The sequence below is a fragment of the Ahaetulla prasina genome, chromosome 18 (genome assembly GCF_028640845.1).
Source record: "Ahaetulla prasina isolate Xishuangbanna chromosome 18, ASM2864084v1, whole genome shotgun sequence".
In the NCBI taxonomy this organism is placed as follows: domain Eukaryota; kingdom Metazoa; phylum Chordata; class Lepidosauria; order Squamata; family Colubridae; genus Ahaetulla; species Ahaetulla prasina.
The window spans coordinates 1,721,119-1,733,199 of NC_080556.1; the positions used below are offsets into that span (position 1 = coordinate 1,721,119).

Below are 12,081 nucleotides of genomic sequence, written 5' to 3' on the forward strand. Positions count from 1 at the left end.
GTATTCTCTGTGCTCCTGAAAAAGCAGGAAAAGAGGAAGATGTCCACTTCTGCTAGCAATTGATTTTTTTTGTGGATACGAAAAGCAGGCGGAACGAATGTGAGGAGCAATTATTGGTTTGCAAGTATTTTTGATTTTCTGACTTCCTCCCCCCCTTCAGTTTCGTTTTAGAGAAACTGAAAGCAGAGCGATACATCAAAGGGAGCTTTGCTGTTGAATCGAAACTGAATGGAGATTTTATCTTATTGTGTTTGACTGTGGACTGTTGGATTATATTATGCTGTTTAAGTACGTTACAAGGGGATTCTCAGCAGGAATTTTGTTATGGAGGTTCTTTCAGAAGAATGGGTTCGGGACGTTATACAGGACTACACAGAAAGAATGTATTTAATTATTCAAAAATACAAATTGATAAAAAATGGGGACGTTTTGGATGAGAGTTTGGAGCAAATTAACCAGTGCAATTATTCGGAAAATGGAATGGAGGATATACAAATAAAAGTGGATAAATATGAAGATTTGATCGTGAAGAAACAAGGTGATCTAAAGAAGTTTTCTTTAAATAGTTTGGATGAGCTGCCTGAATTTGTGCTACAGGAGATTGTCCCTCAAATGGAAAAGACTCACAAGCTTAATGTTTCCCAAGAGTTCTCTTTTTGGACTGATGGAATATCGGCAGTAATTTTTGGATTTCTGGACATAAGGAATTACTAGGAAATATTGTGATTGACTTTTTAAAAGGAGCAACGAAGGAAAGACAGAGATTAATGCACCAAAAAAAATGGCAAGAGACATTATTTTTGAAACAAGGTTTTTTTAAAATATTAATAGACAAAAATATTTGTGTCCCCGAAAGAATTATATGGTTATATGGTTATAGAAGCTATAAGGAGATATTCTCTGAATTGGATTGGATTTTTACGTTTTAGCTGGTTTTAAAATATTTTAGGATTAATTTGTTCTACTGATTTATATATTTTATTATTGTTTATTGTTAATTTTTGAAGGATTTGGTTATGTAAGGAGGAAGTCAGAGCTAGAGAGGGAGAATTGGTATAATAGTTTTGGAAAAAAAAATTTTTTTTTAAGCATATGTTTGTTTTATTTTTAACTATACCTTGTGTTTGTTCCGGGAACCAGGGGGGGAGGGGGAGGGGGTTTGTGAAGGGAAAGGGGTTGGGGGGAAAGGGGGGAAAAATTTTTTGTAAAACTTTTTGAATAAAAAAAAAAAAAATAAAGGGTAGAAATTAGAAACTGGAAGAATGTTATTATATACAAGTAATGAATATTATTGTTACTAGAATTCTCTCTCTCTCTCTCTCTCTCTCTCTCTCTCGTATGGCCTTCACCCTGGGAAAATTTGTCCCACAGGGAATTTATCCAGCAATTCCCTCTCTGGGGATGCCCCCCGATGGCTGCAGGAGGAATTGCACCCTGCCAGAGAAAACCACAATTTGCAACCCAAATCCTGCAACCGCTCTTCCTATGTCTTAGTCTCCAGGCCTTCGATCATCCTAGTTGCTCTTCTCTGCACTTTTTCCAGAGTCTCAGCGTCTATTTTGTAATATGTGGCGGCCAAAACTGGATGCAGGATTCCAGGTGTGGCCTTACTAAGGCTCTGTAAAGCACCAATAATACTTCACGTGATGCTGGTTTTATTAATCTGTTTATGCAACCTAGGATTCAATCGGCTTTTTTGGCTGCTGCCGCACGCTGCTGCGTCATAATTAGGGGATTATCTAATAGCACAACATTTAATGACCGTTTGAAGTTACAAAAGCCCTGAAAAATGTGATTTAGGACCGATTTTTCCCGATTTTATTATTCTATTCTATTTTCTATTATTTTCCATATTCCATATTCCGTTCCACTATTTATTTATTTATTTATTTATCAAATTTATATACCGCCCTATCTCCCGAAGGACTCAGGGCGGTGTACAGGCATTTAAAACACATAAATACAATGTAAGAAATATAAAAACAGTTAAAAAACTTATTCTAAACGCCTATTAATTTAAAATTAAAAATATAAAATAAAAGCCAATTTAAAAACCAGTAATTTAAAATTTAAAATTTAGCTCAGCCCTGCACAATTAAATAAATGTGTTTTAAGCCCGCGGCGGAAGGTCCGGAGGTCCGAAAGCTGACGAAGACCGGGGGGTAGTTCATTCCAGAGGGTGGGGGCCCCCACAGAGAAGGCCCTTCCCCTGGGCGTCGCCAGACGACATTGCCGCGCTGACGGCACCCTGAGGAGACCCTCTCTGTGAGAGCGCACGGGTCGGTGAGAGATATTCGGTAGCAGTAGGCGGTCCCGTAAGTAACCCGGCCCAATGCCATGGAGCGCTTTAAAGGTGGTCACCAGCACCTTGAAGCGCACCCGGAAAGCCACAGGTAGCCAGTGCAGCCTGTGCACTCTATTCTATTCTCCTTGGTGGCGTAGCGGTTAGAATGCAGGATTGCAGGCTAACCCTTCCCACTGCCAGCAGTTCGATCCTGACCGGCTCAAGGTTGACTCAGCTTTCCGTCCTTCCGAGGTCGGTAAAATGAGGACCCAGATTGTTATGGGTGTGGGGGAAGATGTTGAAACTGCTTAGAGAAGGCTGGAAAGCACTATGAAGCGGTATATAAGTCTAAGGGCTATTCTGTTCTGTATTCTATTCTACTCTATATTTTATATTCCGTTCTATTTTATATCTATTCTTATTCTATTCTAAATTTTATTATTATTTTCAATATTCTATATTCTATCTGTGTATATATAAAAGCGAAGTACCCCTCACGGATCATCACGAAATCTCCAGAACCCTAAAGCCTACAAACTCGAAATTTGCCACGTATGTTCCTCTTGGCTTCTAGGTGCTCGCTAAGAAAGGATTTTTCGAAATGACCATCAGATCATTAGTATTTCTTATATTATTATTAACACGCTATGATGCTAAGGAGTTAGACGCTCTACTCCCCCTCCCCACCTCAAAAGAACTCTGTTCCAACTGCCACTTGGGCGTGGCCAGCGTGTGGCTCATCTTTCCTGCCGGTTGGCTGTTTAGATATTCTACACCCCACCTGAAAGGGAGAAAAGGGGATAAGATAGGAGAGGCCTCTGTGGGGGGAGCCTGTGGGAGAGAAAGAGAGAGGTGAGGCCGATCGTAACTTCTCATTAATTTTCAAGCTGTGTCGATTTATCAAGCCCTATCACATAGTTTTGTAGCGGAACACGGGTATCCAGCTAATATCCTATATCCTATCTTATTCTGCCTTGGTGGCATAGCGGTTAGAATGCAGGATTGCAGGCTAACCCTTCCCACTGCCAGCAGTTCGATCCTTACCGACTCAAGGTTGACTCAGTCTTCCGTCCTTCCGAGGTCAGTAAAATGAGGACCCAGATTATATGGGGCAATAGGCTAGTTTTGTAAAGTGCTTAGAGAGCCGGCCTATCACCCCCAAGAAACTGGGTCTTCATTTTACTGACCACGGAAGGACGGAAGAGTTCACCTGGGACAGATCACGTCACCTGGAACTAAGTAGGAATTTTCTGACTGCGAGAACAATCCATCAGTACAACAGCTTGCCTGGAGGTCCATTCATGCGAGTGGAGGGGGTGGCACACACGCCACTCAAACAAATGGAGTTGTGCGTGAGTGCCTCCCACTCACACACACACACACACACACAAACACACCAGGCAAAGTCACCAAGCAGGAAAGACGAACAGAGCAGAAGAAGGTGGACGTTGGGTTTCTAGAAGCGTTCGAGGAATTGGATGGTACTTTTGAGACCCCTCCTCGTCCCGGGAAACTCCAGTGGCCCAAATCCTATCAGCAAGGTGATCCCGTGGAATCCGTCCTCCAGGTGATGCCAGGTGACGGGCACCCCGTTGTCTTCCAGCCGTTTCTTGTACAGCCAGCCATCGTCTCGGAAAATGTCGTATTCGCAGGTCAAAAGGAATGTCTCTGGAAACCGTCGGAGGACGGCGTCTTCCATCAGGAGTGGCGAAAACATGGGATCAAAAGCTCTCTCGCATTCTTTGAAGAGGTCTTCTGAAAACCGACCAGGTACAAAAGGGACGTAACCCCGGACTTTAAATTCTTCCGGAATAAGTTCGGCGCTGATCCATTTCTGGTACTTGGCCCTGAGATGTTCCGGAACGTGAGCGTTGGCCATCACTCCATCGACGTCGGAGGTCTTTCCGGTGAGATAAAACTTGCCAAAACGGACCACATCTCTCATGAGTAAGAGGGGCACTGACTGGTTTTGCTGGTAAGATGGCAGGTTGAAATCCACACCTTGGAGGTAAGGGTAGATTAGCACGTGGGCCCTGACCTGGGGCAGGTCCTTCCTGAACACAAGTTGTTGAGAAATGGCCGCCACGATGCAGCCTCCACTGCTTTCGCCCCCCAACACGATCCGCTGAGGGTCCACGCCGAAGTCCTGCGCGTGCTCCAGGAAGTACGATACAGCCGCGTAGCAGCTCCGTTGTTGAGCTGGATAGGGATGTTCTGGTGCCAAGGGATACCTAAACCAATAGGGAGTCAAAAAGAAGTCTTTCAAATGCATTGGCATTCCTATCATCATTATCATTATTATAATAATATTGTTGTTGTTGTTGTTCGTTGCACAGTCAGCCAGATGTTCAAACGGGTTTGGCATTTCTGTCCACCTATCGAGTCCTTAACAAGCATCTGGGATAGGAAAATCTGTGTGTTTGACGAAGTTACAGATACCATCTCAGATGGTTAATACAGGTAGTTTTTTTTTAATTTGTATTTATATCCCGCCCTTCTCCGAAGACTCAGGGCGGCTTACACTATGTTAGCAATAGTCTTCATCCTATTTGTATATTTATATACAAAGTCAACTTATTGCCCCCAACAATCTGGGTCCTCATTTTACCTATTTTATAAAGGATGGAAGGCTGAGTCAACCTTCGGCCTGGTGGGGCTTGAACCTGCAGTAATTGCAAGCAGCTGCTGTTAATAACAGGTTGTCTTACCAGTCTGAGCCACCAGAGGCCCTAGGTTGCTGAAACATCCTAGCTATCAACCAAGTATCTTCTTAAAATGTATGAATTATTATTATTATTATCTCCTTTATTCAGTAAACGTGAAACTTAGCCAACTGAACATTTAAAAATGTGTCACAAATACATTATTATTATTATTATTTACACAAAATGACAGTATACACAGCAAACGAGATAACTATGCTGGATTTCGTATCACAGATCACTAGTCGAACACTTCCCAAGCGTTTAGGACGGGGTGATGTATCGGCGAATTATGCGAGCAGATCCCAGTAAGGTGGCCTTCTGCAGCTGACCAATGGTGATCTTGTCAGCGCCAATTGCTTTTAAGTGCTTGCCCAGGTCTTTAGGCACAGCTCCCAGGGTGCCGAGTACCACTGGAACCACCTGCACTGGTTTATGCCAGAGTCTCTGCCATTCGATTCTCAAATCTTGATATCTGGTGACTTTTTCAAGTTGTTTCTCATCGATTCTGCTGTCACCAGGTATAGCAATGTCGACTATCCACACTTTTTTCTTCTCCACAATCGTAAAATCCGGGGTATTGTGTTCCAAAACTTTTGTCAGTCTGTATTCGGAAATCCCACAGCAGTTTTTGCATGCTCATTTTCAATCACTTTTTCAGGCTTATGATCCCACCAGTTCTTTGCTACAGGCAGATGGTAGTTGTGACACAAGTTCCATCTGGACCATCTGAGCGACTGTGTTGTGACGTTGTTTGTAGTCGGTCTGAGCTATTGCCTTACAACAGCTCAGTATGTGATCAATGGTTTCATCTGCTTCTTTGCAGAGTCTGCATTTGGGATCATCAGCAGATTTTTCTATTCTGGCTTTTATTATTATTATTATCTGGCTAACATCATCATCATCATCATTATTATTATTATTATTATTATTATTATTATTATTATTATTATTATTATTATTATTATTATTATTATTATTATTATTACCCGATAGATACGACCACGGTGGCACTTTCCTGGGCAAAGAAACGGCACAGCCTTTCGTGGCTTTCTGAAATATTAATACATATATACGTATTACAAACTATTCTAAAAAATACGAGTTCCAGGTATATTTGCAAAACAAGAAACAGACATTCCACGAGTTACGGAACGAAAATAATTAATATTTTATGTATATGTTTTATATCTATATATAAACATTTATTAAGAAAAAACTGAATATATCCATTTTTCCTCTTTGGCCCACAAATTTCTCTGTCTCCTTAGTCGATCAATCAAATTGAAAAAAAATCAAATTTATTACAGTCAAAGACCAGAGACCAGAACAAGTCAAAACACTCCAGGAATATCCAGTTTAAAATCCCGGGGATGTGTGAAGAATGGTTCCCTTTTTGTGACTTTGAACGGTCACTAAATGAGCTGTTGCAAGGTGAGAACTGTCTGTGATTGGAGAACTTACTGAGGCTTCCAAAAAGGCCCCCTCCTCCGTGAATCCACACAAGTCCTCTCCTGTTCTCAGCATTTGATGTTCTGCACTGATAGAGCCTCACGGGCACATTGTCGAAAACCATTTCCTTGATGATCAAGTCACAGGGCCCCGCTGGAAATATTCCGTTTGCCACGAACTTCCATACCGCCAATTTATACAGCGGATCTTCCATACTGCAGATGCCAAGTTTTGCCAGGATCCAAGCCTGCTCGGTGCAAAAATTAAGGAAGAAACCACATGGAGAGATTCAGAGAAATGCTATCAAAAGCGAGTTCAATCAGAATAGAGCTGGAAAGGACCTTGGTGGTCTTCCTAGTCCGGTGGTCACCGACCGGTGGTCCATGGACCCCTGGTGGTCCGCGAGAAAATTTTGGTGGTCCGTGGAGAAATAGAAATATTTTTGCCGTTGCACCCTCTTGGAGGAGCTGCGGTGCAAGCGGGCCAAAGCAGCGAATGCGATGGCTGGAAGCTGTGGAAGCGAAGCACTATTTGCACTTGCACAGCATCAGCATTCCGCCTGGGTATATTTGCCCAGCTGGTGGAGCAAAGCAGCCCTCGTCTCCTGCCGCTTGGGACTCGGAGCGGTAAATGGCGACTGGTCTGGGAAGCAGCCGGATTTTGCTCTCGATTGCAGACGCCAGATCGGCCCCCTGGAAGCTCTCGTCTCACGAGGAGCGCTCGCTGAAGTGGTGTGGGAAACTTCGCCCGGGTTCCTCGAGAGACGAGAGCTTGCCGGGGGGGGGACGGGGGGGGCGATCTGGCGTCCGCAATCGAGAGCAAAATCCGGCTGCTCCCCTGATCAGGTGCCATTTACCGCTCCGAGTCCCAAGCGGCAGGAGACGAGGTCTGCTTTGCTCCACCGGCTAAGCAAATTTCGCGAGGCGGAATGCTGACGCCGTGCAAAATAAAATAGAGAAAAAGAGACAGATTGAGAGAATGAGAGACAGAGAAAGAGAATAAGAGCAAATGAGAGAGAATGAGAGAGAGAGAGCACCACCTTCTTGGAAGAAGTGCAAGGGGGGGCGCGAAGGGTGATGTCTTGCATTAAGTATCAAAAAAAACCCCCCTCAATTTGGCAAGGTTGGCGCAGCAGGCAGCGGTCCTTCCCGGGGCACCTTGTTTCTCCGGAGCACTCTGTCTCCTCTCCCGCTTCTGCCTGCCTCCTCCTCCTCCTCCTCCTCCTCCCAGAGTCTCTGGGCTGCTTACTCAGCCAGAGGGCAAACTCAAAGGACACTCCGCTGCCTGGTTTGCCCGCCTCCCTGGGGATGTCACCCGGGAAGGCACTCCCTTTGCAACTCTTGCTCGAAACCGCCTGGCTCTGAAAGGGATGGGCAGAGAATCAGAATCAAGAGAGAAAATCAAAGAGTGAGAGAGACAGAATGAGAGAGAGACAGAATGAAATAGAATCAAAGAGAGAGAATTAGAATGAGGGAGAAAGTGGGGGAGAGAAAGAGAAAGAATGAGAGAAAGAATGGGAGGGGGAGAGAGAATGAGTGGGAGAGAGGGGGGAGAGAAAGAGAGAATGGGAGATAGAGAGAAAGAGAAGGAATGAGAGAGAGAGGAGAGAGAGAATGAGGGGAGAAAGAGGGGAGAGAATGAGAGAGAAAGTGGGGAAAGAGAAAGAGAGAATGAGAGGGGAGAGAGAGGGAGAGAGAGAGAAAGAAAGAATGAGAGAGAAAGAGGGGAGAGAGAATGAGTGGGAGAGAGAGGGGAGAGAGAGAAAGAATGGAAGAAAGAGTGGGGAGAGAAAGAGATGAGAGAGAGAATGAGTGGAGAGAGGGGAGAGAGAGAAAGAGTGGGAGAGAGAAAGGAGAGAGAGAATGAGAGAATGAGAAAGAAAGAGTGGGGGAGAGACAAAGAGGGAAAAAGATGAGAGAGAGAGAATGAGAGGGGGAGAGAAAGAGAAAGAAAGAATGAAAGAGGGGGAGAGAGAGAGAATGAGAGAATGAGTGGGAGAGAAAGGGGGGAGAGGGGGGAGAAAGAAAAGAGAAAGAATGAGAGAGAAAGAGGGGGAGGGAGAGAGAGATATGAGAGAATGAGAGAGAGAGAGAGAGGAGGGAAAGTGCCTGAAGGATCCCATCCCCTCTCTGGGAGTCCAGGAGCTTCCGCAATACTGGATTCGTATTAGTGGTCCACGGGATTTAAAATTATGAACTTGGTGGTCCCCGAGGTCCAAAAGGTTGGGGACCCCTGTTTTATTATATTAACGTATTCTATGACTCTTCTTTTATTAGGCTGATAGTTTTTAGATGACGTTCTACAGAGGAATTATTGAGTGTCATTTGCACCTCTATAGCTGTCTGGTTTGGTTCTGCAACCCAACAGGAAAAACACAGACTTCAGAGGATAATTAGAACTGCAGAAAAAATAATTGCTACCAACCTGCCTTCCATTGAGGACCTGTATACTGCACGAATCAAGAAGAGAGCCGTGAAAATATTTGCAGATCCCTCGCATCCTGGACATAAATTGTTTCAACTCCTACCCTCAAAACGACGCTATAGAGCACTGCACACCAGAGCAACTAGACACAAGAACAGTTTTTTCCCCGAAGGCCATCACTCTGCTAAACAAATAATTCCCTCAACACTGTCAAACTATTTACTGAATCTGCACTACTATTAATCTTCTCATCGTTCCCATCACCCATCTCTTTCCACTTATGACTGTATGACTGTAACTTCGTTGCTGGCAATCCTTACGATTTATATTGATATATTGACCATCATTTTTGTTGTAAATGTTGTACCTTGATGAACGTATCTTTTCTTTTATGTACACTGAGAGCATCTGCACCAAGACAAATTCCTTGTGTGTCCAATCACACTTGGCCAATAAAAAATTCTATTCTATTCTATTCTATTCTATTCTATTCTGTTCTGTTCTGTTCTGTTCTGTTCTGTTCTGTTCTGTTCTGTTCTATTCGGTTCTGTTCTAGTCTATTCCTTATTCTATTCAATTCTATTCAATTCAATTCAATTCTATTCTATTCTATGTACACTGAGAGCATATGCCCCAAGACAAATTCCTTGTGTGTCCAATCACACTTGGCCAATAAAAAATTCTATTCTATTCTATTCTACATTTTGTAAGCCGCCTTGAGTCGACATGTGCGAATGGCCGGCAAATATAAATTCCAGAAAGAAACATACAAACTGAAACTAGAATCCAAGGACTTACCAGTCTGAGAAAAATGCAGATGAACAGATAGATGAGCCGAAGTTTCATCCCCTGGCGGATTCCCGGCGGGACATGCATCTTGGTAAAATCATCATAAAGGATCCACCCGAGAATTAAAAACGGGACCGAAATGCAGAAATAAAATATCAGCATCCACCACTCTTGGCCAAATATAATTTCCATGCTGAGAAGATCCTGAAACGGGACTCCGGTCCAAGGAAATTGCAGTCCTAGTTTTAATTTCCTCTTCTTTTTAACTTTTAGACGTGCGTGTTGCCACGTTGTCCTTTTAACAGTGGGAAGCGGGTGTGCTTTAATCCCTTTTTGAAGGCATCCTTTGGTGCAATCGGTCAGCCCATGTTCTATAGTCAAGAACACGTTGATCTCTTTCCAAATCCTTCCCTCTTTGAAGGTTACACCACCCAACTTTGGGTTTTGTTCAACCTTTTAGATCATGCGGCAGATTAAAGGTTATTTTCTTATGGATGGCCCATTTTTCCAGAACAACATCTTCCCCAACGGAGGCTATCCCAGGCCAAGAATTGCGAGACCGAAAACCACATTGAACGAGAGTTTTCGTTGGGAGATGAAAATATAACCAAGAAAATGCTAGATTGTGCGGAAACGGATAGGTTTAACGTCGAAGATAAAGGATAATGAAGATACACACTGCTTTTAAACATGGGATTTTTTTTTATCAATGGTTAGATCTCCTGCTTGAGCTGGGGGTTGGACTAAATGACCTACAAGGTCCCTTCCAACTCTCTTAATCTGTTAATGAAGGGTAGAAATTAGAAACCGGAAAAACACTACTATATACAAGTAAATAATATTATTGTTACTAGAATTATGTGTATGTAAAATGACCCAGACAATACACTGTTTATTAAATACTTATATATGTTAAGAAAAATGTATAAATAAAAAAAATAAATAATAATTTTTAAAAAGTGTTCACGCCAAGGCTTTGGATTCCAAATTTGGGGAAAGAGTCGGATTGGTGTTGTCCTAAAAGATAGGAGGGCCCCAAATGCAATTCTTTGCCCTTCGTTTGTTTTTTATAACGAGGCAGTTATAAGATTTCATAAATTTTGATGAAGAAGCTGGGAATAATACATATATGCGAACAGAAGATCACAAAGGAAAAACTTGAGCAAGAGAAAGGAAAGGAAAGGAAAGGAAAAAGAATGGAATTTGAGAAGGCTGGTGGTGAAATTCTGGGAAGGGGCTGAGCTGGGCCCTTGAGGAAGGTCACAGCTTCCTTGGCTCACGCACAGGGAACCTTAGAGGTCATCTAGTCCGACCCCCTGCTCAAGCAGGAGACCTTAGACTATTCCAGGCGAGCGGCTATCCAATCTCTTCTTTATTTTTATTACTTTTATTTTATTTTATTTTTCAAATTTATATACCGCCCTATCTCCCTAAGGACTCAGGGCGGTTCACAGGCAGTTAAAATACATATAAATACAGATTAAGAACAACAATTAAAAAACTTATTCTATTGCCCAAATTTAAAATAGTATAAATAATAAAAAACCCTTAAAACCCATAACTTTAAAATCTAATCCAGTCCCGCGCAGATGAATAAGTGTGTTTTAAGCTCGCGACGAAAGGTTCGGAGGTCCGGAAGTTGACGAAGTCCTGGAGGGAGTTCGTTCCAGAGGGTGGGAGCCCCCACAGAGAAGGCCCTTCCCCTGGGTGTCGCCAGACGGCACTGCCTAGCTGACGGCACCCTGAAGAGTCCCTCTCTGTGAGAGCGCACGGGTCGGTGAGAGGTATTCGGTAGCAGCAGGCGGTCCCGTAAATAGCCCGGCCCTATGCCATGGAGCGCTTTAAAGATTGTCACCAGCACCTTGAAGCGCACCCGGAAGGCCACAGGTAGCCAGTGCAGTCTGCGCAGGATAGGTGTAACACGGGAGCCACGAGGGGCTCCCTCTATCACCCGCGCAGCCGCATTCTGGACTAACTGAAGCCTCCGGATGCCCCTCAAGGGGAGCCCCATGTAGAGAGCATTGCAGTAATCCAGGCGAGACGTCACGAGGGCGTGAGTGACCGTGAATAAGGCATCCCGGTCTAGAAAGGGGCGCAACTGGCGCACCAGGCGAACCTGGTGGAAAGCTCTCCTGGAGACGGCCTTCAAATGGTCTTCAAAGGACAGCCGTTCATCCAGGAGAACGCCCAGATTGCGCACCCTCTCCATCGGGGCCAATGACTCGCTCCCAACAGTCAGCCGCGGACTCAGCTGACTGTACCGGGATCTTAAAAACCTTCAGTGATGGGAGCACCCACAACTTCAGAATATAGAATAACAGAGTTGGAAAAGGCCTTTTGAGGTCTTCTAGTCCACCCCCTGGCTCAGGCAGGAATAACTAGACCATTTAGACAAATGGTTGCTGCCTATCCCTCTGGGGAGGAAGGAGC

General features: G+C 44.0%; 1 protein-coding gene across 1 annotated transcript; it reads right to left on the bottom strand.

Moving 5' to 3' along the window:
* Window positions 1-1,256: 1,256 nt before the first annotated feature.
* LOC131187175 (arylacetamide deacetylase-like 4) lies at window positions 1,257-10,264 on the bottom strand. Its single transcript, XM_058161401.1, has 4 exons — window positions 9,661-10,264; window positions 6,451-6,685; window positions 5,976-6,039; window positions 1,257-4,515 (listed from the first exon to the last, which is right to left on the bottom strand). Exons 1-4 carry the CDS (start codon window positions 9,841-9,843, stop codon window positions 3,741-3,743), a joined length of 1,257 nt encoding a protein of 418 aa, XP_058017384.1. The 5' UTR covers window positions 9,844-10,264; the 3' UTR covers window positions 1,257-3,740.
* Window positions 10,265-12,081: the final 1,817 nt, after the last annotated feature.